The sequence below is a fragment of the Oncorhynchus tshawytscha genome, unplaced genomic scaffold (genome assembly GCF_018296145.1).
Source record: "Oncorhynchus tshawytscha isolate Ot180627B unplaced genomic scaffold, Otsh_v2.0 Un_scaffold_6703_pilon_pilon, whole genome shotgun sequence".
In the NCBI taxonomy this organism is placed as follows: Eukaryota; Metazoa; Chordata; class Actinopteri; order Salmoniformes; family Salmonidae; genus Oncorhynchus; species Oncorhynchus tshawytscha.
In genome coordinates, this window is record NW_024609792.1 from 107,501 (window position 1) to 133,910 (window position 26,410).

At 45.7% G+C, this 26,410-nt stretch overlaps 1 protein-coding gene across 1 annotated transcript in view; it reads right to left on the reverse strand.

The window, feature by feature from the left end:
- Window positions 1-26,410, reverse strand: part of LOC112240893 (vacuolar protein sorting-associated protein 13B) — a 407,100-nt gene that overhangs the window by 63,766 nt on the left and 316,924 nt on the right. Inside the window, 3 exon segments of the mRNA XM_042318131.1 lie at window positions 3,669-3,765; window positions 12,150-12,400; window positions 21,503-21,658. Of these exon segments, the coding sequence (XP_042174065.1) occupies window positions 3,669-3,765; window positions 12,150-12,400; window positions 21,503-21,658 (504 nt within the window).

The window sequence follows — 26,410 nt, forward strand, 5'->3', positions numbered from 1 at the left end:
TTAGTTAGAGGATGGTGTTAGAGAACTGTGTTAGTTAGAGGATGGTGTTAGAGGATGGTGTTAGTTAGAGGATGGTGTTAGAGGATGGTGTTAGTTAGAGGATGGTGTTAGTTAGAGGATGGTGTTAGTTAGAGGATGGTGTTAGTTAGAGGATGGTGCTAGTTAGAGGATGGTGTTAGAGGACGGTGTTAGTTAGAGGATGGTGTTAGAGGATGGTGTTAGTTAGAGGATGGTGTTAGTTACAGGATGGTGTTAGTTAGAGGACAGTGTTAGTTAGATGATGGTGTTAGTTAGAGGATCGTGTTAGTTAGAGGATAGTGTTAGAGGATGGTGTTAGTTAGAGGATGGTGTTAGTTAGAGGATGGTGTTAGTTAGAGGACGGTGTTAGTTAGAGGATGGTGTTAGAGGACGGTTTTAGTTAGAGGATGGTGTTAGTTAGAGGATGGTGTTAGTTAGAGGATGGTGTTAGGTAGAGGATGGTGTTAGTTAGAGGATGGTGTTAGTAAGAGGATGGTGTTAGTTAGAGGATGGTGTTAGTTAGAGGATGGTGTTAGTTAGAGGATGGTGCTGGTTAGAAGATGGTGTTAGTTAGAGGATGGTGTTAGAGGACGGTGTTAGTTAGAGGATGGTGTTAGTTAGAGGATGGTGTTAGTTAGAGGACAGTGTTAGTCAGAGGATGGTGTTAGTTAGAGGATGGTGTTAGAGGACGGTGTTAGTTAGAGGATGGTGTTAGAGGACGGTGTTAGTTAAGAGGACGGTGTAAGTTAGAGGACGGTGTTAGAAGATGGTGTTAGTTAGAGGATGGTGTTAGTTAGAGGACCGTGTTAGAGGACGGTGTTAGTTAGAGGACGGTGTTAGTTAGAGGACGGTGTTAGTTAGAGGATGGTGTTAGTTAGAGGATGGTGTTAGAGGACGGTGTTAGTTAGAGGACGGTGTTAGTTAGAGGACGGTGTTAGTTAGAGGATGGTGTTAGTTAGAGGATGGTGTTAGTTAGAGGATGGTGTTAGTTAGAGGATGGTGTTAGTAGAGGACGGTGTTAGAGGATGGTGTTAGTTAGGGATGGTGTTAGGTAGATGATGGTGTTAGTTAGAGGATGGTGTTAGTTAGAGGATGGTGTTAGTTAGAGGATGGTGTTAGAGGATGGTTAGTTAGAGGATGGTGTTAGTTAGAGGATGGTGTTAGTTAGAGGACGGTGTTAGGTAGAGGATGGTGTTAGTTAGAGAATGGTGTTAGAGGAAGGTGTTAGTTAGAGGACGGTGTTAGTTAGAGGACGGTGTTAGTTAGAGGACGGTGTTAGAGGATGGTGTTAGTTAGAGGATGGTGTTAGTTAGAGGATGGTGTTAGTTAGAGGACGGTGTTAGTTAGAGGATGGTGTTAGTTAGAGGATGGTGTTAGTTAGAGGATGGTGTTAGTTAGAGAACGGTGTTAGTTAGAGGATGGTGTTAGTTAGAGGATGGTGTTAGAGGATGGTGTTAGTTAGAGGACGGTGTTAGTTAGAGGACGGTGTTAGTTAGAGGATGGTGTTAGAGGATGGTGTTAGTTAGAGGATGGTGTTAGAGGATGGTGTTAGTTAGAGGACGGTGTTAGAGGATGGTGTTAATTAGAGGACAGTGTTAGAGGACAGTGTTAGTTAGAGGATGGTGTTAGTTAGAGGACCGTGTTAGTTAGAGGATGGTGTTAGTTAGATGATGGTGTTAGTTAGAGGACGGTGTTAGTTAGAGGATGGTGTTAGTTAGAGGATGGTGTTAGTTAGAGGACGGTGTTAGTTAGAGGATGGTGTTAGAGGACGGTGTTAGAGGATGGTGTTAGTTAGAGGACGGTGTTAGTTAGAGGATGGTGTTAGTTAGAGGATGGTGTTAGTTAGAGGATGGTGTTAGTTAGAGGATGGTGTTAGTAGAGGACGGTGTTAGAGGATGGTGTTAGTTAGGGGATGGTGTTAGGTAGATGATGGTGTTAGGTAGATGATGGTGTTAGTTAGAGGATGGTGTTAGTTAGAGGATGGTGTTAGAGGATGGTTAGTTAGAGGATGGTGTTAGTTAGAGGATGGTGTTAGTTAGAGGACGGTGTTAGGTAGAGGACGGTGTTAGTTAGAGGATGGTGTTAGAGGATGGTGTTAGAGGACGGTGTTAGTTAGAGGACGGTGTTAGTTAGAGGACGGTGTTAGAGGATGGTGTTAGTTAGAGGATGGTGTTAGTTAGAGGATGGTGTTAGTTAGAGGACGGTGTTAGTTAGAGGATGGTGTTAGTTAGAGGATGGTGTTAGTTAGAGGATGGTGTTAGAGGATGGTGTTAGTTAGAGGACGGTGTTAGTTAGAGGATGGTGTTAGTTAGAGGATGGTGTTAGAGGATGGTGTTAGTTAGAGGACGGTGTTAGTTAGAGGACGGTGTTAGTTAGAGGACGGTGTTAGTTAGAGGACGGTGTTAGTTAGAGGATGGTGTTAGTTAGAGGATGGTGTTAGTTAGAGGATGGTGTTAGTTAGAGGACGGTGTTAGAGGATGGTGTTAATTAGAGGACGGTGTTAGTTAGAGGATGTTGTTAGGTAGAGGATGGTGTTAGTTAGAGGACGGTGTTAGTTAGAGGATGGTGTTAGTTAGAGGACCGTGTTAGTTAGAGGATGGTGTTAGTTAGAGGATGGTGTTAGTTAGAGGACGGTGTTAGTTAGAGGATGGTGTTAGTTAGAGGATGGTGTTAGTTAGAGGACCGTGTTAGTTAGAGGATGGTGTTAGTTAGAGGATGGTGTTAGTTAGAGGACGGTGTTAGTTAGAGGATGGTGTTAGTTAGAGGATGGTGTTAGAGGATGGTGTTAGTTAGAGGATGGTGTTAGAGGATGGTGTTAGTTAGAGGACGGTGTTAGAGGATGGTGTTAGTTAGAGGACGGTGTTAGTTAGAGGATGGTGTTAGTTAGAGGATGGTGTTAGAGGATGGTGTTAGTTAGAGGATGGTGTTAGAGGATGGTGTTAGTTAGAGGACGGTGTTAGAGGATGGTGTTAATTAGAGGACGGTGTTAGTTAGAGGATGTTGTTAGGTAGAGGATGGTGTTAGTTAGAGGACGGTGTTAGTTAGAGGATGGTGTTAGTTAGAGGACCGTGTTAGTTAGAGGATGGTGTTAGTTAGAGGATGGTGTTAGTTAGAGGACGGTGTTAGTTAGAGGATGGTGTTAGTTAGAGGATGGTGTTAGTTAGAGGACGGTGTTAGTTAGAGGATGGTGTTAGAGGATGGTGTTAGTTAGAGGATGGTGTTAGAGGATGGTGTTAGTTAGAGGATGGTGTTAGAGGGTGTTAGAGGATGGTGTTAGTTAGAGGATGGTGTTAGAGGACAGTGTTAGTTAGAGGATGGTGTTAGTTAGAGGATGGTGTTAGTTAGAGGATGTTGTTAGGTAGAGGATGGTGTTAGTTAGAGGATGGTGTTAGTTAGAGGATGGTGTTAGAGGACGGTGTTAGTTAGAGGATGGTGTTAGTTAGAGGATGGTGTTAGAGGACGGTGTTAGTTAGAGGATGGTGTTAGTTAGAGGATGGTGTTAGTTAGAGGATGGTGTTAGTTAGAGGATGGTGTTAGTTAGAGTTAAGGTATATATGGAATAGGGACCATCTGGGCCCTGGTAGTAAGTAGTGCAATACATAGGGAATAGGGGTACCACATCAGACCCTACCCTGGATGGCTATACTCACCACTCTCTGCTGCATGTGGGAGTCCGTTTCCATGGTGATCAGGGTGCACCACACGTAGAGCAACGAGCCGCTGGAACAAGGCACCTGCAAGGACACCAACACACCATCAGATAGGACAGGTACTATTCTCACCTCTGACCTGGAAATAAACAATGACCTTACAGACCGCTTTGCCCTCTGAACACAGAGTCATTAAATACTGGTCCAATATAACTACTGTCTATACACACCATCCTATATAACTACTGTCTATACTGTCTATACACACCATCCTATATAACTACTGTCTATACTGTCTATACACACCATTCTTAATAACTACTGTATATAGTGTCTATACATACCATCCTATATAACTACTGTCTATACACACCATCCTGTATAACTACTGTCTATACACACCATCCTATATAACTACTGTCTATACACACCATCCTATTATAACTACTGTCTATACACACCATCCTATATAACTACTGTCTATACTGTCTATACACACCATTCTTAATAACTACTGTATATAGTGTCTATACATACCATCCTATATAACTACTGTCTATACACACCATCCTGTATAACTACTGTCTATACACACCATCCTATATAACTACTGTATATACTGTCTATACATACCATCCTATATAACTACTGTCTATACACACCATCCTGTATAACTACTGTCTATACACACCATCCTATATAACTACCGTCTATACATACCATCCTATATAACTACTGTCTATACACACCATCCTATATAACTACTGTCTATACACACCATCCTATATAACTAATGTCTATATACACCATCCTGTATAACTACTGTCTATACTGTCTATACACACCATCCTATATAACTACTGTCTATACACACCATCCTATATAACTACTGTCTATACACACCATCCTATATAACTACTGTCTATACATACCATCCTATATAACTACTGTCTATACTGTCTATACACACCATCCTATATAACTACTGTATATACTGTCTATACATACCATCCTATATAACTACTGTCTATACACACCATCCTGTATAACTACTGTCTATACACACCATCCTATATAACTACCGTCTATACATACCATCCTATATAACTACTGTCTATACACACCATCCTATATAACTACTGTCTATACACACCATCCTATATAACTAATGTCTATACACACCATCCTTTATAACTACTGTATATACTGTCTATACACACCATCCTATATACCTACTGTCTATACTGTCTATACACACCATCCTATATAACTAATGTCTATACACACCATCCTAAATAACTACTGTATATACTGTCTATACACACCATCCTATATACCTACTGTCTATACTGTCTATACACACCATCCTATATAACTACTGTCTATACACACCATCCTATATAACTACTGTCTACACACACCATCCTATATAACTACTGTCTACACACACCATCCTATATAACTACTGTCTACACACACCATCCTATATAACTACTGTCTACACACACCATCCTATATAACTACTGTCGACACACACCATCCTATATAACTACTGTCTATACACACCATCCTATATAGATAGGTACTATTCTCACCTCTGACCTGGAAATAAACAATGACAGTAGATAGGAGCTAGAAACACAAGCATTTAGCTAGGTATTACTGTAGGAGCTAGAAACACAAGCATTTAGCTAGGTATTACTGTTGGAGCTATAAACACAAGCATTTAGCTAGGTATTACTGTACTGTTGGAGCTAGAAACACAAGCATTTAGCTAGGTATTACTGTTGGAGCTAGAAACACAAGCATTTAGCTAGGTATTACTGTACTGTTGGAGCTAGGAACACAAGCATTTAGCTAGGTATTACTGTTGGAGCTAGAAACACAAGCATTTAGCTAGGTATTACTGTACTGTTGGAGCTAGAAACACAAGCATTTAGCTTAGTATTACTGTACTGTTGGAGCTAGAAACACAAGCATTTAGCTAGGTATTACTGTACTGTTGGAGCTAGAAACACAAGCATTTAGTTAGATATTACTGTACTGTTGGAGCTAGGAACACAAGCATTTAGCTAGGTATTACTGTACTGTTGGAGCTAGAAACACAAGCATTTAGCTTAGTATTACTGTACTGTTGGAGCTAGGAACACAAGCATTTAGCTAGGTATTACTGTTGGAGCTAGACACACAAGCATTTAGCTAGGTATTACTGTTGGAGCTGGGAACACAAGCATTTAGCTAGGTATTACTGCACTGTTGGAGCTATAAACACAAGCATTTAGCTAGGTATTACTGTTGGAGCTAGACACACAAGCATTTAGCTAGGTATTACTGTTGGAGCTAGAAACACAAGCATTTAGCTAGGAATTACTGTTGGAGCTAGACACACAAGCATTTAGCTAGGTATTACTGTACTGTTGGAGCTAGAAGCACAAGCATTTAGCTAGGTATTACTGTTGGAGCTAGAAACACAAGCATTTAGCTAGGAATTACTGTTGGAGCTAGACACACAAGCATTTAGCTAGCTATTACTGTTGGAGCTATAAACACAAGCATTTAGCTAGCTATTACTGTTGGAGCTATAAACACAAGCATTTAGCTAGGTATTACTGTAGGAGCTAGAAACACAAGCATTTAGCTAGGTATTACTGTACTGTTGGAGCTATAAACACAAGCATTTAGCTAGGTATTACTGTTGGAGCTATAAACACAAGCATTTAGCTAGGTATTACTGTACTGTTGGAGCTAGGAACACAAGCATTTAGCTAGGTATTACTGTTGGAGCTAGACACACAAGCATTTAGCTAGGTATTACTGTTGGAGCTAGACACACAAGCATTTAGCTAGGTATTACTGTACTGTTGGAGCTAGGAACACAAGCATTTAGCTAGGTATTACTGTTGGAGCTAGAAACACAAGCATTTAGCTAGGTATTACTGTTGGAGCTAGAAACACAAGCATTTAGCTAGGTATTACTGTACTGTTGGAGCTAGAAACACAAGCATTTAGCTTAGTATTACTGTTGGAGCTAGGAACACAAGCATTTAGCTAGGTATTACTGTTGGAGCTAGACACACAAGCATTTAGCTAGGAATTACTGTTGGAGCTAGAACACAAGCATTTAGCTAGGAATTACTGTTGGAGCTAGACACACAAGCATTTAGCTAGGTATTACTGTTGGAGCTAGAAACACAAGCATTTAGCTAGGAATTACTGTTGGAGCTAGAACACAAGCATTTAGCTAGGTATTACTGTTGGAGCTAGACACACAAGCATTTAGCTAGGTAATTACTGTTGGAGCTAGAAACACAAGCATTTAGCTAGGTATTACTGTACTGTTGGAGCTAGAAACACAAGCATTTAGCTTAGTATTACTGTACTGTTGGAGCTAGGAACACAAGCATTTAGCTAGGTTTACTGTTGGAGCTAGACACACAAGCATTTAGCTAGGAATTACTGTTGGAGCTAGACACACAAGCATTTAGCTAGGAATTACTGTTGGAGCTAGACACACAAGCATTTAGCTAGGTATTACTGTTGGAGCTAGACACACAAGCATTTAGCTAGGTATTACTGTTGGAGCTAGACACACAAGCATATTGTTAGGTATTACTGTTGGAGCTAGAAACACAAGCATTTAGCTAGGTATTACTGTTGGAGCTAGAAACACAAGCATTTAGCTAGGTATTATTACTGTTGGAGCTAGAAACACAAGCATTTAGCTAGGTATTACTTACTGTTGGAGCTAGAACACAAGCATTTAGCTAGGAATTACTGTTGGAGCTAGAAACACAAGCATTTAGCTAGGTATTACTGTTGGAGCTATAAACACAAGCATTTAGCTAGGTATTACTGTTGGAGCTATAAACACAAGCATTTAGCTAGGTATTACTGTTGGAGCTAGACACACAAGCATTTAGCTAGGTATTACTGTTGGAGCTAGAACACAAGCATTTAGCTAGGTATTACTGTTGGAGCTAGAAACACAAGCATTTAGCTAGGTATTACTGTTGGAGCTAGAAACACAAGCATTTAGCTAGGTATTACTGCACTGTTGGAGCTAGAGACACAAGCATTTAGCTAGGTATTACTGTTGAGCTAGAAACACAAGCATTTAACTTAGGTATTACTGTTGGAGCTAGAAACACAAGCATTTAGCTAGGTATTACTGTACTGTTGGAGCTAGAAACACAAGCATTTAGCTTAGTATTACTGTACTGTTGGAGCTAGGAACACAAGCATTTAGCTAGGTATTACTGTTGGAGCTAGACACACAAGCATTTAGCTAGGAATTACTGTTGGAGCTAGACACACAAGCATTTAGCTAGGAATTACTGTTGGAGCTAGACACACAAGCATTTAGCTAGGTATTTATTACTGTTGGAGCTAGAAACACAAGCATTTAGCTAGGAATTACTGTTGGAGCTAGACACACAAGCATTTAGCTAGGTATTACTGTTGGAGCTATAAACACAAGCATTTAGCTAGGTATTACTGTTGGAGCTAGAAACACAAGCATTTAGCTAGGTATTACTGTACTGTTGGAGCTAGAAACACAAGCATTTAGCTAGGTATTACTGTACTGTTGGAGCTAGGAACACAAGCATTTAGCTAGGTATTACTGTTGGAGCTAGAAACACAAGCATTTAGCTAGGTATTACTGTTGGAGCTAGAAACACAAGCATTTAGCTAGGTATTACTGTTGGAGCTATAAACACAAGCATTTAGCTAGTATTACTTACTGTTGGAGCTATAAACACAAGCATTTAGCTAGGTATTACTGTTGGAGCTATAAACACAAGCATTTAGCTAGGTATTACTGTTGGAGCTAGACACACAAGCATTTAGCTAGGTATTACTGTTGGAGCTAGACACACAAGCATTTAGCTAGGTATTACTGTTGGAGCTAGAAACGCAAGCATTTAGCTAGCTATTACTGTTGGAGCTATAAACACAAGCATTTAGCTAGGTATTACTGTACTGTTGGAGCTAGAAACACAAGCATTTAGCTAGGTATTACTGTACTGTTGGAGCTAGAACACAAGCATTTAGCTAGGTATTACTGTTGGAGCTAGAAACACAAGCATTTAGCTAGGTATTACTGTTGGAGCTAGAAACACAAGCATTTAGCTAGGTATTACTGTACTGTTGGAGCTAGAAACACAAGCATTTAGCTTAGTATTACTGTACTGTTGGAGCTAGAAACACAAGCATTTAGCTAGGTATTACTGCACTGTTGGAGCTAGAAACGCAAGCATTTCATTGCACCTGAGATAACATCTACAAATCTCGGGACTTCATAAAATACTTTGATTTGTTGTACAGCAGTATAGTGTGTAAAAAAGCTTAGAAACACCTTTTAAATAACATATTCTATGTCATCAAGGTCAGAGTTCACCCGTGACACTACCACGGACTGGGGAAAGATCGACATGTTTGTTTCCTGTGCTGTCGAGAGTTTTTGTAACGGGAACATCTGTAACGACCAAATGTGCCGTGGGGCGCCCCCTAACTAACCCACGGCCCCTAACTAACCCACGCCCCCTAACTAACCCACGCCCCCTAACTAACCCACGCCCCCTAACTAACCCACGCCCCTAACTAACCCACGGCCCCTAACTAACCCACGGCCCCTAACCAACCCACGCCCCTAACTAACCCACGCCCCTAACTAACCCACGCCCCCTAACTAACCCACGCCCCTAACTAACCCACGGCCCCTAACTAACCCACGCCCCTAACTAACCCACGCCCCTAACTAACCCACGCCCCCTAACTAACCCACGCCCCCTAACTAACCCACGCCCCTAACTAACCCACGGCCCCTAACTAACCCACGCCCCTAACTAACCCACGCCCCTAACTAACCCCACCCCCTAACTAACCCACGCCCCCTAACTAACCCACGGCCCCTAACTAACCCACGCCCCTAACTAACCCACGGCCCCTAACTAACCCACGGCCCCTAACTAACCCACGCCCCCTAACTAACCCACGCCCCCTAACTAACCCACGCCCACTAACTAACTCACGGCCCACTGAGTCACATCACGTTCATCACTTTACCCCAACACCATCCAACACTATACAACACCATCCAACACCATCCAACACTATCCAACACCATCCAACACCATCCAACACCATCCAACACTATCCAACACCATCCAACACCATCCAACACCATACAACACTATACAACACTATACAACACCATCCAACACCATCCAACACTATACAACACTATACAACACAATCCAACACCATCCAACACTATCCAACACCATCCAACACCATACAACACTATACAACACCATCCAACACCATCCAACAATTTACAACACCATCCAACACTATCCAACACCATCCAACACATATCCAACACCATCCAACACATATCCAACACCATCCAACACTGTCCAACACCATCCAACACCATCCAACACTATCCAACACCATCCAACACCATCACCTTCTGTCACCCAACACGGCTCCCAACTGGTTTTCTGCAGTTGTACAAGAGAACCCACACAAATCTCCAACACCATCCAACACCATCACCTTCTGTCACCCAACACGGCTCCCAACTGGTTTCCTGCAGTTGTACAAGAGAACCCACACAAAGCTCCAGGCGTCACCCACACGGCCCCCAACTGGTTTCCTGCAGTTGTACAAGAGAACCACACAAACCAGGTTTCCAACACCATCCAACACCATCCAACACCATCACGTTCTGTCACCCAACACGGCTCCCAACTGGTTTCCTGCAGTTGTACAAGAGAACTCACACAAAGCTCCAGGACTCCAACACCATCCAACACTATCCAACACCATCCAACACCATCACCTTCTGTCACCCAACACGGCTCCCAACTGGTTTCCTGCAGTTGTACAAGAGAACTCACACAAAGCTCCAGGACTCCAACACCATCCAACACCATCCAACAGTTAAGTCCAATGGCAATTTAACTGTTAGCGCGGGATAATAGCCCATTAAAATCTGTCAGCTCTGAGAAGATTTAAACGCTGAAAATGTGCCTTTCAGAAGGGTTACTGGTCGTGTGTTCAACCCTCAATGAAACCCTATTCCCTACATAGTACACTACTTTAGACCAGGGCCCTATTCCCTATATAGAGCACTACTTTAGAAACAGCCCCCTACAGGATTCTGGATCTAAAGTAGTGCACTATGTAGGAGATAAGGGTGCCATTTGGGAGGCGGTTCTTAACGTTTCACTGGCTCTTTTCCCCCTCCGACCCGCTGACTCCTCGTTAAGACCTACACCGTGCCAAGGCCGTTACAACACTGCCTAATTTACAGTCAGCTAGGGACTTTATTTACTGCGGACAAAACACCAGGCATCAACGCAATAACTGACGTTCTGTTCTGTTCTGTTCAGCTCTGACAACGGCCTCGGTTCCTCTTGGGTGAAGGAGAACACACAGAGGGTGGCTGGCGGGCACACTGCTAGACACACGGGCTGGTCCACCAACACACTCTACACCCCTCCAAGGTTACAGACCTAGTTTAATCATCAGGAGATAACCTGGTCCACCAACACACTCTACACCCCTCCAAGGTTACAGACCTAGTTTTATCATCAGGAGGTATCCTGGTCCACCAACACACTCTACACCCCTCCAAGGTTACAGACCTAGTTTAATCATCAGGAGATAACCTGGTCCACCAACACACTCTACACCCCTCCAAGGTTACAGACCTAGTTTTATCATCAGGAGGTATCCTGGTCCACCAACACACTCTACACCCCTCCAAGGTTACAGACCTAGTTTAATCATCAGGAGGTATCCTGGTCCACCAACACACTCTACACCCCTCCAAGGTTACAAACCTAGTTTAATCATCAGGAGGTAACCTGGTCCACCAACACACTCTACACCCCTCCAAGGTTACAGACCTTGTTTAATCATCAGGAGATAACCTGGTCCACCAACAACCTGGTCCACCAACACACTCTACACCACTCCAAGGTTACAGACCTAGTTTAATCCCTCCCAACAGGTTACAAGGTTACAGACCTAGTTTAATCATCAGGAGGTAACCTGGTCCACCAACACACTCTACACTGACCCAAGGTTACAGACCTAGTTTAATCATCAGGGGGTATCCTGGTCCACCAACACACTCTACACCCCTCCAAGGTTACAGACCTAGTTTAATCATCAGGAGGTAACCTGGTCCACCAACACACTCTACACCCCTCCAAGGTTACAGACCTAGTTTAATCATCAGGAGATAACCTGGTCCAACAACACACTCTACACCCCTCCAAGGTTACAGACCTAGTTTAATCATCAGGAGGTAACCTGGTCCACCAACACACTCTACACCCCTACAAGGTTACAGTCCTAGTTTTAGAGAGAGAGAGAGAGAGAGAGAAAGCCCCTTGAATTGAATTGAGAGAGAGTCTGGTGTGTGCGTATCTGTGTCTGTACTCACCTGTACCACAGAGCTACTCCCCCCTCTCCTTCTCCTTCCTCTCCAGTCTGACATCCCGAGACCAGTCTTCATCTCCTCTGGCTCTGACACACAGCTCTGTCAACTCTGAGTCCTCCAGCACGTAGGAGGGCAGCTTCCTCCCAGCCTCCAGACAGTCAACATGTTCCTTAACCACCGTCTGGCCTTCTGGATTCACATAGTGCTGCACCACCCGCAGATCAATGTCCTGAGACAGGTAACTACACATCACCTGGCGACCACAGATGATTACCTAGAGAGAGAGGGAGAGAGAGGGAGAGAGAGAGAGGGAGAGGGAGAGAGAGAGAGAGAGAGAGAGAGAGAGAGGAGAGGGAGAGAGAGAGAGAGGGAGAGAGAGAGAGAGAGAGAGAGAGAGGGAGACAGAGAGAGAGAGACAGAGAAAGAGAGAGAGAGAGACAGAGAGAGAGAGAGAGGGAGAGGGAGAGGGAGAGAGAGAGAGAGAGAGGGAGACAGAGAGAGAGAGAGAAAGAGAGAGAGAGAGAGACAGAGAGAGAGAGAGAGAGAGAGAGAGAGAGAGAGAGAGAGAGGGAGAGGGAGAGAGAGAGAGACAGAGGAGAGAGAGACAGAGAGAGAGAGAGAGAGAGAGAGAGAGAGAGAGAGAGAGAGAGAGAGAGAGAGAGAGAGTGACAGTGGTTATGTAAGAGTCAAAGCTAGACTTGTTGGATATATCAGGTTATTGATCAACACACTGACACAGTTGTGACGTGTTAATCAGGGATGATGGTCAGTATGGGCCCTGCCTGCTGCTGTCCCCCAGCCTGATTGGCTCCTGAAGTCACTGTGTCTGTCACTATCATTATCACACGGTCAAGCTGTCCTCTCTATTCCTCCCTGTACTCTACAGAACACCACGGCCAAGCTGTCCTCCTCTCTATTCCTCCCTGTACTCTACAGAACACCACGGCCAAGCTGTCCTCCTCTCTATTCCTCCCTGTACTCTACAGAACACCACGGCCAAGCTGTCCTCTCTATTCCTCCCTGTACTCTACAGAACACCACGGCCAAGCTGTCCTCTCTATTCCTCCCTGTACTCTACAGAACACCACGGCCAAGCTGTCCTCTCTATTCCTCCCTGTACTCTACAGAACACCACGGCCAAGCTGTCCTCTCTATTCCTCCCTGTACTCTACAGAACACCACGGCCAAGCTGTCCTCTCTATTCCTCCCTGTACTCTACAGAACACCACGGCCAAGCTGTCCTCTCTATTCCTCCCTGTACTCTACAGAACACCACGGCCAAGCTGTCCTCTCTATTCCTCCCTGTACTCTACAGAACACCACGGCCAAGCTGTCCTCCTCTCTATTCCTCCCTGTACTCTACAGAACACCACGGCCAAGCTGTCCTCTCTATTCCTCCCTGTACTCTACAGAACACCACGGCCAAGCTGTCCTCTCTATTCCTCCCTGTACTCTACAGAACACCACGGCCAAGCTGTCCTCTCTATTCCTCCCTGTACTCTACAGAACACCACGGCCAAGCTGTCCTCTCTATTCCTCCCTGTACTCTACAGAACACCACGGCCAAGCTGTCCTCTCTATTCCTCCCTGTACTCTACAGAACACCACGGCCAAGCTGTCCTCTCTATTCCTCCCTGTACTCTACAGAACACCACGGCCAAGCTGTCCTCTCTATTCCTCCCTGTACTCTACAGAACACCACGGCCAAGCTGTCCTCTCTATTCCTCCCTGTACTCTACAGAACACCACGGCCAAGCTGTCCTCTCTATTCCTCCCTGTACTCTACAGAACACCACGGCCAAGCTGTCCTCTCTATTCCTCCCTGTACTCTACAGAACACCACGGCCAAGCTGTCCTCTCTATTCCTCCCTGTACTCTACAGAACACCACGGCCCAAATGGCACCCTATTCCCTCTGGGCCCTGGTCCAAAGTAGCGCACTACATAGGGAATAGGGTGCCATTTTGGACCAAACCCACATCTCCCTCTGGCCCCTGTCCAGCTCTAACCCAGCTCAGTCACCAGGAAGCCCTCATCTGTTCCTGACACTTCTAATTCAGCTCACAATTGATTGTTGCCACCACCCAGTGTGTGTGTGTGTGTGTGTGTGTGTGTTCTCTGGGTGGTGGTGTTGATAATGGTGGTGAGGAGAGGGATTGGTCTCTAAAGAGAGAGAATTCTCCAGCTCATCAATCATCTCTTTATAGCCCTTCTCACAGGCTCTCCATCACGTAATCACACACACACACACACACACACACACACACACACACACACACACACACACACACACACACACACACACACACACACACACACACACACACACACACACACGCACACACGTCCCACAGCCAGCCTGTGACCAGAAACATCTTCCGTTGCTGTAAGGAGCTGTCACAATCTCCCGGCAGTTTGTTGGGGGATTGGATGTGACCAGGACTTACACCCCATGTCGTTGGAGCCAACGAGAACAAGATGTCTGAGCGGAGCAGATAAGAATGTAGCCGTTCTGTTTTGTCTGCGGGCCAGAAGGAGAGTGACACTTGACAGTGTTTACAAAACAAAGCGTCCCCACATTTCAGAGAAGGCATCTCAGATTTGTGGGGAATTAAATGTTTGTTCCAATTCAACCACGGTTTTTGGTACGTTTATTCAGCTGGTGTAAAATAAAAAGTGATGTTTTATGTAACACGGATCAATCTGGTTTAAAGTCTTGTACATTTCCTGTTCTGTTACTTTGGAGAAGTGAGCAGACATTGTAATTGGTCGAAGGGTTTTCAGAGTTTTCCCCGTTGTAACAACAGACTGTACTATGAAACAGGATGTAGTTCTCAATCTGTTGTTACTATATCCTGTTTCATATTACACTTCCTGTCTGTCTGTGGTGACGACTCCACAAACTGGATCACTTCCTGTCTGTCTGTGGTGACTACTCCACTACCTGGATCACTTCCTGTCTGTCTGTGGTGACGACTCCACTAACTGGATCACTTCCTGTCTGTCTGTGGTGACGACTCCACTAACTGGATAGGAAACAGGATGTAGTTCTCAGACTAGTGTTCCCGCTGTAACAACAGACTGCAATATGAAACAGGATGTAGTTCTCGAACCATCAAGCATCACAGACACAGTAGAAGGTCATCAGAGGTTAAGGGTTAACGCCAGATTAAATGGGGTCATTTATAGGTAAAGGTGTGTCATTCAGCTGTCTCTTGATAAGGTGTGTCATTCAGCTGTCTCTTGATAAGGTGTGTCATTCAGCTGTCTCTTGATAAGGTGTGTCATTCAGCTGTCTCTTGATAAGGTAAAGGTGTGTCATTCAGCTGTCTCTTGATAAGGTGTGTCATTCAGCCGTCTCTTGATAAGGTGTGTCATTCAGCTGTCTCTTGATAAGGTAAAGGTGTGTCATTCAGCTGTCTCTTGATAAGGTAAAGGTGTGTCATTCAGCTGTCCCTTGATAAGGTGTGTCATTCAGCTGTCCCTTGATAAGGTAAAGGTGTGTCATTCAGCTGTCTCTTGATAAGGTGTGTCATTCAGCTGTCTCTTGATAAGGTGTGTCATTCAGCTGTCTCTTGATAAGGTAAAGGTGTGTCATTCAGCTGTCTCTTGATAAGGTAAAGGTGTGTCATTCAGCTGTCTCTTGATAAGGTAAAGGTGTGTCATTCAGCTGTCTCTTGATAAGGTAAAGGTGTGTCATTCAGCTGTCTCTTGATAAGGTATAGGTGTGTCATTCAGCTGTCTCTTGATAAGGTGTGTCATTCAGCCGTCTCTTGATAAGGTGTGTCATTCAGCTGTCTCTTGATAAGGTAAAGGTGTGTCATTCAGCTGTCTCTTGATAAGGTGTGTCATTCAGCTGTCTCTTGATAAGGTAAAGGTGTGTCATTTAGCTGTCTCTTGATAAGGTGTGTCATTCAGCTGTCTCTTGATAAGTTAAAGGTGTGTCATTCAGCTGTCTCTTGATAAGGTGTGTCATTCAGCTGTCTCTTGATAAGGTAAAGGTGTGTCATTCAGCTGTCTCTTGATAAGGTGTGTCATTCAGCTGTCCCTTGATAAGGTGTGTCATTCAGCTGTCTCTTGATAAGGTGTGTCATTCAGCTGTCTCTTGATAAGGTAAAGGTGTGTCATTCAGCTGTCTCTTGATAAGGTGTGTCATTCAGCTGTCTCTTGATAAGGTGTGTCATTCAGCTGTCTCTTGATAAGGTGTGTCATTCAGCTGTCTCTTGATAAGGCAAAGGTGTGTCATTCAGCTGTCTCTTGATAAGGTAAAGGTGTGTCATTCAGCTGTCTCTTGATAAGGTAAAGGTGTGTCATTCAGCTGTCTCTTGATAAGGTAAAGGTGTGTCATTCAGCTGTCTCTTGATAAGGTAAAGGTGTGTCATTCAGCTGTCTCTTGATAAGGTGTGTCATTCAGCTGTCTCTTGATAAGGTAAGGTGTGTCATTCAGCTGTCTCTTGATAAAGTGTGTCATTCAGCTGTCTCTTGATAAGGTATAGGTGTGTCATTCAGCTGTCTCTTGATAAGGTGTGTCATTCAGCAGTCTCTTGATAAGGTGTGTCATTCAGCTGTCTCTTGATGAGGTAAAGGTGTGTCATTCAGCTGTCTCTTGATAAGGTGTGTCATTCAGCTGTCTCTTGATAAGGTAAAGGTGTGTCATTCAGCTGTCTCTTGATAAGGTGTGTCATTCAGCTGTCTCTTGATGAGGTAAAGGTGTGTCATTCAGCTGTCTCTTGATAAGGTAAAGGTGTGTCATTCAGCTGTCTCTTGATAAGGTAAAGGTGTGTCATTGAGCTGTCTCTTGATAAGGTAAAGGTGTGTCATTCAGCTGTCTCTTGATAAGGTAAAGGTGTGTCATTCAGCTGTCCCTTGATAAGGTGTGTCATTCAGCTGTCTCTTGATAAGGTAAAGGTGTGTCATTCAGCTGTCCCTTGATAAGGTAAAGGTGTGTCATTCAGCTGTCTCTTGATAAGGTGTGTCATTCAGCTGTCTCTTGATAAGGTATAGGTGTGTCATTCAGCTGTCTCTTGATAAGGTGTGTCATTCAGCAGTCTCTTGATAAGGTGTGTCATTCAGCTGTCTCTTGATGAGGTAAAGGTGTGTCATTCAGCTGTCTCTTGATAAGGTGTGTCATTCAGCTGTCTCTTGATAAGGTAAAGGTGTGTCATTCAGCTGTCCCTTGATGAGGTAAAGGTGTGTCATTCAGCTGTCTCTTGATAAGGAGTGTCATTCAGCTGTCCCTTGATAAGGTGTGTCATTCAGCTGTCTCTTTATAAGGTAAAGGTGTGTCATTCAGCTGTCTCTTGATAAGGTAAAGGTGTGTCATTCAGCTGTCTCTTGATAAAGAGTGTCATTCAGCTGTCTCTTGATGAGGTAAAGGTGTGTCATTCAGCTGTCTCTTGATAAGGTGTGTCATTCAGCTGTCTCTTGATAAGGTAAAGGTGTGTCATTCAGCTGTCTCTTGATAAGGTAAAGGTGTGTCATTCAGCGTCTCTTGATAAGGTAAACGTGTGTCATTCAGCTGTCTCTTGATAAGGTAAAGGTGTGTCATTCAGCTGTCTCTTGATAAGGTAAAGGTGTGTCATTCAGCTGTCCCTTGATAAGGTGTGTCATTCAGCTGTCTCTTTATAAGGTAAAGGTGTGTCATTCAGCTGTCCCTTGATAAGGTAAAGGTGTGTCATTCAGCTGTCCCTTGATAAGGTAAAGGTGTGTCATTCAGCTGTCTCTTGATTAGGTAAGGTGTAAGGTGTGTCATTCAGCTGTCTCTTGATAAGATAAAGGTGTGTCATTTAGCTGTCTCTTGATAAGGTGTGTCATTCAGCTGTCTCTTGATAAGTTAAAGGTGTGTCATTCAGCTGTCTCTTGATAAGGTAAAGGTGTGTCATTCAGCTGTCTCTTGATAAGGTGTGTCATTCAGCTGTCTCTTGATAAGGTATAGGTGTGTCATTCAGCTGTCTCTTGATAAGGTAAAGGTGTGTCATTCAGCTGTCTCTTGATAAGGTGTGTCATTCAGCTGTCTCTTGATAAGGTATAGGTGTGTCATTCAGCTGTCTCTTGATAAGGTGTGTCATTCAGCTGTCCCTTGATAAGGTAAAGGTGTGTCATTCAGCTGTCCCTTGATAAGGTGTGTCATTCAGCTGTCACTTGATAAGGTAAAGGTGTGTCATTCAGCTGTCTCTTGATAAGGTGTGTCATTCAGCTATCTCTTGATAAGGTAAAGGTGTGTCATTCAGCTGTCTCTTGATAAGGTGTGTCATTCAGCCGTCTCTTGATAAGGTGTGTCATTCAGCTGTCTCTTGATAAGGTAAAGGTGTGTCATTCAGCTGTCTCTTGATAAGGTATAGGTGTGTCATTCAGCTGTCTCTTGATAAGGTGTGTCATTCAGCTGTCCCTTGATAAGGTAAAGGTGTGTCATTCAGCTGTCTCTTGATAAGGTGTGTCATTCAGCTGTCTCTTGATAAGGTGTGTCATTCAGCTGTCCCTTGATAAGGTAAAGGTGTGTCATTCAGCTGTCTCTTGATAAGGTGTGTCATTCAGCTGTCCCTTGATAAGGTAAAGGTGTGTCATTCAGCTGTCCCTTGATAAGGTGTGTCATTCAGCTGTCACTTGATAAGGTAAAGGTGTGTCATTCAGCTGTCTCTTGATAAGGTGTGTCATTCAGCTGTCTCTTGATAAGGTAAAGGTGTGTCATTCAGCTGTCCCTTGATAAGGTGTGTCATTCAGCTGTCTCTTGATAAGGTAAAGGTGTGTCATTCAGCTGTCTCTTGATAAGGTCTGTCATTCAGCTGTCTCTTGATAAGGTAAAGGTGTGTCATTTAGCTGTCTCTTGATAAGGTGTGTCATTCAGCCGTCTCTTGATAAGGTGTGTCATTCAGCTGTCTCTTGATAAGGTAAAGGTGTGTCATTCAGCTGTCTCTTGATAAGGTATAGGTGTGTCATTCAGCTGTCTCTTGATAAGGTGTGTCATTCAGCTGTCCCTTGATAAGGTAAAGGTGTGTCATTCAGCTGTCTCTTGATAAGGTGTGTCATTCAGCTGTCTCTTGATAAGGTGTGTCATTCAGCTGTCCCTTGATAAGGTAAAGGTGTGTCATTCAGCTGTCTCTTGATAAGGTGTGTCATTCAGCTGTCTCTTGATAAGGTAAAGGTGTGTCATTCAGCTGTCTCTTGATAATGTGTCATTCAGCTGTCTCTTGATAAGGTGTGTCATTCAGCTGTCTCTTGATAAGGTGTGTCATTCAGCTGTCCCTTGATAAGGTAAAGGTGTGTCATTCAGCTGTCTCTTGATAAGGTGTGTCATTCAGCTGTCTCTTGATAAGGTGTGCATTCAGCTGTCCCTTGATAAGGTGTGTCATTCAGCTGTCTCTTGATAAGGTGTGTCATTCAGCTGTCTCTTGATAAGGTAAAGGTGTGTCATTCAGCTGTCTCTTGATAAGGTGTGTCATTCAGCTGTCCCTTGATAAGGTAAAGGTGTGTCATTCAGCTGTCTCTTGATAAGGTAAAGGTGTGTCATTCAGCTGTCTCTTGATAAGGTAAAGGTGTGTCATTCAGCTGTCTCTTGATAAGGTGTGTCATTCAGCTGTCCCTTGATAAGGTAAAGGTGTGTCATTCAGCTGTCTCTTGATAAGGTAAAGGTGTGTCATTCAGCTGTCCCTTGATAAGGTAAAGGTGTGTCATTCAGCTGTCTCTTGATAAGGTGTGTCATTCAGCTATCTCTTGATAAGGTAAAGGTGTGTCATTCAGCTGTCTCTTGATAAGGTAAAGGTGTGTCATTCAGCTGTCCCTTGATAAGCTAAAGGTGTGTCATTCAGCTGTCTCTTGATAAGGTGTGTCATTCAGCTGTCTCTTGATAAGGTAAAGGTGTGTCATTCAGCGTCTCTTGATAAGGTAAAGGCGTGTCATTCAGCTGTCTCTTGATAAGGTAAAGGTGTGTCATTCAGCTGTCTCTTGATAAGGTAAAGGTGTGTCATTCAGCGTCTCTTGATAAGGTAAAGGCGTGTCATTCAGCTGTCTCTTGATAAGGTAAAGGTGTGTCATTCAGCTGTCTCTTGATAAGGTAAAGGTGTGTCATTCAGCTGTCCCTTGATAAGGTGTGTCATTCAGCTGTCTCTTTATAAGGTAAAGGTGTGTCATTCAGCTGTCCCTTGATAAGGTAAAGGTGTGTCATTCAGCTGTCTCTTGATAAGGTGTGTCATTCAGCTGTCTCTTGATAAGGTAAAGGTGTGTCATTCAGCTGTCTCTTGATAAGGTGTGTCATTCAGCTGTCTCTTGATAAGGTAAAGGTGTGTCATTCAGCTGTCTCTTGATAAGGTAAAGGTGTGTCATTCAGCCGTCTCTTGATAAGGTGTGTCATTCAGCTGTCTCTTGATAAGGTGTGTCATTCAGCTGTCTCTTGATAAGGTAAAGGTGTGTCATTCAGCTGTCTCTTGATAAGGTGTGTCATTCAGCTGTCCCTTGATAAGGTGTGTCATTCAGCGTCTCTTGATAAGGTGTGTCATTCAGCTGTCTCTTGATAAGGTGTGTCATTCAGCTGTCTCTTGATAAGGTGTGTCATTCAGCTGTCCCTTGATAAGGTGTGTCATTCAGCTGTCTCCTGATAAGGTGTGTCATTCAGCTGTCTCTTGATAAGGTGTGTCATTCAGCTGTGTCTTGATAAGGTGTGTCATTCAGCTGTCTCTTGATAAGGTAAAGGTGTGTCATTCAGCTGTCCCTTGATAAGGTAAAGGTGTGTCATTCAGCTGTCCCTTGATAAGGTAAAGGTGTGTCATTCAGCTGCTAGTGAATGAGTGGTGACTAAGGGGTTAAATGAGGACCCAGTCACAACAGGAAGTGATGGGTAGGGAGCTCAGACAGCGTCCTGTGATGTCCAGGACCTGTTTCTGCACCCATATAGCGTTACTGAATTTAATACCAGTATGGATCAAACCGATAGTGAAGGTGTAGACTAGTGTTCACCTGCTAGTTAGTTAGTTAGTTAGTTAGTTAGTTAGTTAGAGGGGTTTAAACTAACACAGTAAACTGATAGTGAAGGTGTAGACTAGTGTTCAGCTGCTAGTTAGTTAGTTAGTTAGTTAGAGGGGTTTAAACTAACACAGCACACTGATAGTGAAGGTGTAGACTAGTGTTCAGCTGCTAGTTAGTTAGTTAGTTAGGTAGGTAGTTAGAGGGGTTTAAACTAACACAGTAAACTGATAGTGAAGGTGTAGACTAGTGTTCAGCTGCTAGTTAGTTAGTTAGTTAGTTAGGTAGGTAGGTAGTTAGAGGGGTTTAAACTAACACAGTAAACTGAGGACAAAGACAAACATAATGGCACAACAGGAAGATGGGTTGCACATGAATTGCCTTTTGGGAACAATAAAGATTTATTGAATTGAATACGGTACCTGTTTCTGGACACCGTTGAGCTGCAACACCTTGATGATGAGCGAGGCAGTCCGTCCTTTATATTGAATAGTCCTCAACAGAGTCCCCACGTTGTCCACACTGAAGGCCTCAGACCAACGCCAGTTACCCCAGCCCTCTATGCAGATGTGAAGGAGCTGGAGGAGAGGAGGGGGAGAGGGTGGGGGAGGAGGAGAGGGGGAGAGGAGAGGGGGGGGGAGGAGAGGGGGAGAGGAGAGGGTGGGGGAGGAGGAGAGGGTGGGGGAGGAGAGGGGGGAGAGGAGAGGGTGGGGGAGGGAGGGGGAGAGGAGAGGGTGGGGGGAGGAGGAGAGGGTGGGGGAGGAGAGGGGGAGAGGAGAGAGGGTGGGGGAGGAGGAGAGGGGAGAGAGGAGAGGGTGGGGGAGGAGGAGAGGGTGGGGGAGGAGAGGGGGAGAGGAGAGGGTGGGGGAGGAGAGGGGGAGAGGAGAGGGGGGGGGAGGAGGAGAGGAGAGGGGAGGGGGAGGGTGGAGAGGGAGGGGGGAGGAGAGGGGGGAGAGGAGGAGAGGGGGGGGAAGGAGAGGGGAGGAAGGGGAGAGGAGGAGAGAAGAGAGGGGAGAGGAGAGGAGGAGAGAGGAGGGGGGGAGAGGGGGGGGGAGGAGAGGGGGGAGAGGAGGAGAGGAGGAGAGGAGAGGGGGGAGGAGGAGAGGGGGGTGGTAGGGGGAGAGGAGAGGGGGAGAAGGAGAGGGGAGGAAGGGGAGAGGAGGAGAGAGGAGAGGGGAGGGGAGAGGAGGAGAGACAAACATTAACATATTGTAATCACAGTATTTATGCTGACACACATTAGGAGTGGGGTCTTGAAGGTAGTCTGAGAGGTACCTGGTCAGGGCCCTGACACACACACACACACACACACAAACACGCGCACGCACGCACACACACACACACACACACACACACACGCGCACACACACACACACACGCGCACGCGCACGCACACACACACACACACACGGACACACACACACACAGACACCCGGGCACACATGTCCTCACACACGGACACGGACTCACACACGGGCACACACACTGACACACCCACACACACACTCTTTGATCCTGTGTGAACTCCACACTGCCTCTCCTCCGAACAGAGATCCCATTACAATAACACCACTAATCAAAGCCTCAATTCAGTTACTCCCAGATCATCATCCTCGTCGCTCGGCCAAGGCGGACTTCTACATGGAAATGACATCATTTCTCAGATCCCGGGCGGCGTTGAGGAATTACTCCCAGGTAAAGGGGCAAACATCAGAGAGAGGAGCAGAGGAGAGGACATGAGAGGAGAGATAGGGCTGAAGGAGAGGAGAGGAGAGGATGGGAGAGGAGAGGAGAGGAGAGGAGAGGAGAGGAGAGGAGAGGAGAGGAGAGGAGGGGAGGGGAGGGGAGGGGAGGGGGAGAAGAGGAGAGGAGATTAGAAAGGAGAGGGGTGTAGGGTCAGTGGCAGTCCCTGGTCTACATGGTAGGAGGAGAGGAGAGGAGAGGGCTGAAGGAGGGGAGAGAGGGGAGCGGAGGAGAGGAGAGGGCCTGGAGAAGAGAGAGAGAGAGAGAAGGCTGGAGGAGAGGAGAGAGCCTCGACACACACACACCTCAGGCCCATCTGTGGAGAGGAGAGTTTGTTATTTCAACATCCCCTCCCTTCCTCCCCCTTGGCCCCCCCTCCTCCCCCGCTCCGTTTTTATCATGCCTGAGGTTGGCCGTGACCTTTAGGGAACAGACACAATAACGTCTCCCTCCCCTCAGACTTCAAATGGTCGCGGACTCTCTTATTTGAGTTCAGCGTCAATCCAAGCAGCTAAACACAGTGACACACCACTGTTCTGGACACGAAGGAAAACAACACAGGTCTGAATGAATGTGAGTCCCAAATGGAGCCCTATTCCCTACGTAGTGCACTACTTTAGACCAGGGCCCTATTCCCTATATAGTGCACTACTTTAGACCAGGGCCCTATTCCCTATATAGTGCACTACTTTAGACCAGGGCCCTATTCCCTATATAGAGCACTACTTTAGACCAGGGCCCTAGGGTGATGTGGGGGAATAGGGTGTTATTTGGGATGCACTAGCCTGGTCTAGTCTGGTCTGGTATAGCCTGGTCTGGCCTAGCCTGGTCTGGTCTGGTAGCCTGGTCTGGTCTAGCCTGGTCTGGCCTAGCCTGGTCTACCCTGGTCTGGTCTAGTCTGGTCTGGCCTAGCCTGGTCTAGCTTGGTCTGGCCTAGCCTGGTCTACCCTGGTCTAGTCAGGTCTGGTCTAGTCTGGTCTGGCCTAGCCTGGTCTAGCTTGGTCTGGCCTAGCCTGGTCTAGTCTGGTCTGGCCTAGCCTGGTCTAGCTTGGTCTGGCCTAGCTTGGTCTAGTCTGGTCTGGTTTGGCCTAGCCTGGTCTAGTCTGGTCTGGACTAGCCTGGTCTGGTTTGGCCTAGCCTGGTCTGGTCTAGCCTGGTCTGGCCTAGCCTGGTCTGGTCTAGCCTGGTCTGGCTTAGCCTGGTCTGGTCTAGCCTGGTCTGGTCTACCCTGGTCTAGCCTGGTCTGGTCTAGCCTGGCCTGGTCTAGCCTGGTCTGGTCTCGCCCGGTCTGGTCTAGTCTAGCCTGGTCTACCCTGGTCTAGCCTGGGCTAGTCTGGTCTGGTCTAGCCTGGACTGGTCTAGTCTGGTCTGGCCTAGCCTGGTCTAGCTTGGTCTGGCCTAGTCTGGTCTGGTTTGGCCTAGCCTTGTCTGGTCTGGTCTAGCCTGGTCTGCTCTAGCCTGGTCTGGTCTAGCCTGGTCTGGTCTAGCCTGGTCTGGCCTAGCCTGGTCTGGTCTGGCCTAGCCTGGTCTGGTCTAGTCTGGTCTGGTCTAGCCTGGTCTAGTCTGGTCTAGTCTAGTTTAGTCTAGTCTGGTCTAGCCTGGTCTAGTCTGGTCTGGTCTGGTCTGGTCTGGTCTAGGCTGGTCTGGTCTGGTCTAGGCTGGTCTAGCCTGGTCTGATCTGGCCTGGTCTGTTCTGGCCTGGTCTAGCCTAGTCTGGTCTAGGCTGGTCTGGCCTGGTCTAGTCTGGTCTAGCCTGGTCTGGCCTGGTCAGCCTAGTCTGGTCTGGTCTAGGCTGGTCTAGCCTGGTCTGGTCTGGTCTGGTCTGCCAGAGACTAGGTAACAGCAGTGAGTGGAACAGAGCAACACCGCCTGATAAAATGTACAACATGTCCTCTTGGCCCTGTTTTCTGTTCTGTTTCACCCCTGAGGAGAAGTTCACTAAGAAACACAGCCAAGTCATTCCAGAGAGACATATGCCTTAATGTCTCAGCTGAACAGAACAGAACGGAGGAGGAACCCAGAACCAACACAAAAACCCAGCTGGACCATTAACACGGCCACAGCGCCAGCAGAGATCATCAACTACATTCACAAGTTGGTATTTTTTGTTTTTCTCAGAAAACTCTGGAGGCCAAATAAAAATCACATCGGGCCACCAGTTGGGGAAACCTGCAGGACAGGATGAGACAGACACTAAGACAGAGAGAGAAGGAAGCCTGCAGTACAGAATGAGACAGACACTAAGACAAACAGAGAGGGAAGCCTGCAGTACAGAATGAGACAGACACTAAGACAAACAGAGAATGGAAGCCTAAGCAGGACAGTACAGAATGAGACAGACACTAAGACAGAGAGAGAGGGAAGCCTGCAGGACAGAATGAGACAGACACTAAGACAAACAGAGAGAGAGGAAGCCTGCAGTACAGAATGAGACAGACACTAAGACAAACAGAGAGAAGAGAGGGAAGACACTAAGACAAACAGGACAGGAATGAGACAGACACTAAGACAAAGAGAGAGAGAGGGAAGCCTGCAGGACAGAATGAGACAGACACTAAGACAAGAGAGAAGAGTACAGAATGAGAAGCCTAAGACAAACAGAGGGAACAGTACAGAATGAGACAGACACTAAGACAAACAGAGAGAGAGGAAGCCTGCAGTACAGAATGAGACAGACACTAAGACAGAGAAGAGAGAGGAAGCCCAGAGAGAGGGAAGCCTGCAGGACAGAATGACAGACACTAAGACAAACAGGAAGCTGGGTAGTACCAGAACAGACCTAACCCTGGACATTAGACTGGTTCTCTTCATGTTATAGACTTAGAGAAAAACAACAAGAATCACAGACAAACAGGGATATTTCTGTCTGAATTTGACAGTTTATAGACTGACTGGTCTCATTGTGACAGACTGGTCTCATTGTGACTGACTGGTCTCATTGTGACAGACTGGTCTCATTGTGACAGACTGGTCTCATTGTGACTGACTGGTCTCATTGTGACAGACTGGTCTCATTGTGACAGACTGGTCTCATTGTGACAGACTGGTCTCATTGTGACAGACTGGTCTCGTTGTGACTGACTGGTCTCGTTGTGACAGACTGGTCTCATTGTGACTGACTGGTCTCATTGTGACTGAAACAGTTGACACATTTAACAGTTTATAGACTGACTGGTCTCGTTGTGACTGACTGGTCTCGTTGTGACTGACTGGTCTCATTGTGACAGACTGGTCTCGTTGTGACTGACTGGTCTCATTGTGACAGACTGGTCTCATTGTGACAGACTGGTCTCATTGTGACAGACTGGTCTCATTGTGACTGACTGGTCTCATTGGGACAGACTGGTCTCGTTGTGACTGACTGGTCTCGTTGTGACTGACTGGTCTCATTGTGACAGACTGGTCTCATTGTGACAGACTGGTCTCATTGTGACTGACTGGTCTCATTGTGACAGACTGGTCTCATTGTGACAGACTGGTCTCATTGTGACTGACTGGTCTCATTGTGACTGACTGGTCTCATTGTGACAGACTGGTCTCATTGTGACAGACTGGTCTCATTGTGACTGACTGGTCTCATTGTGACT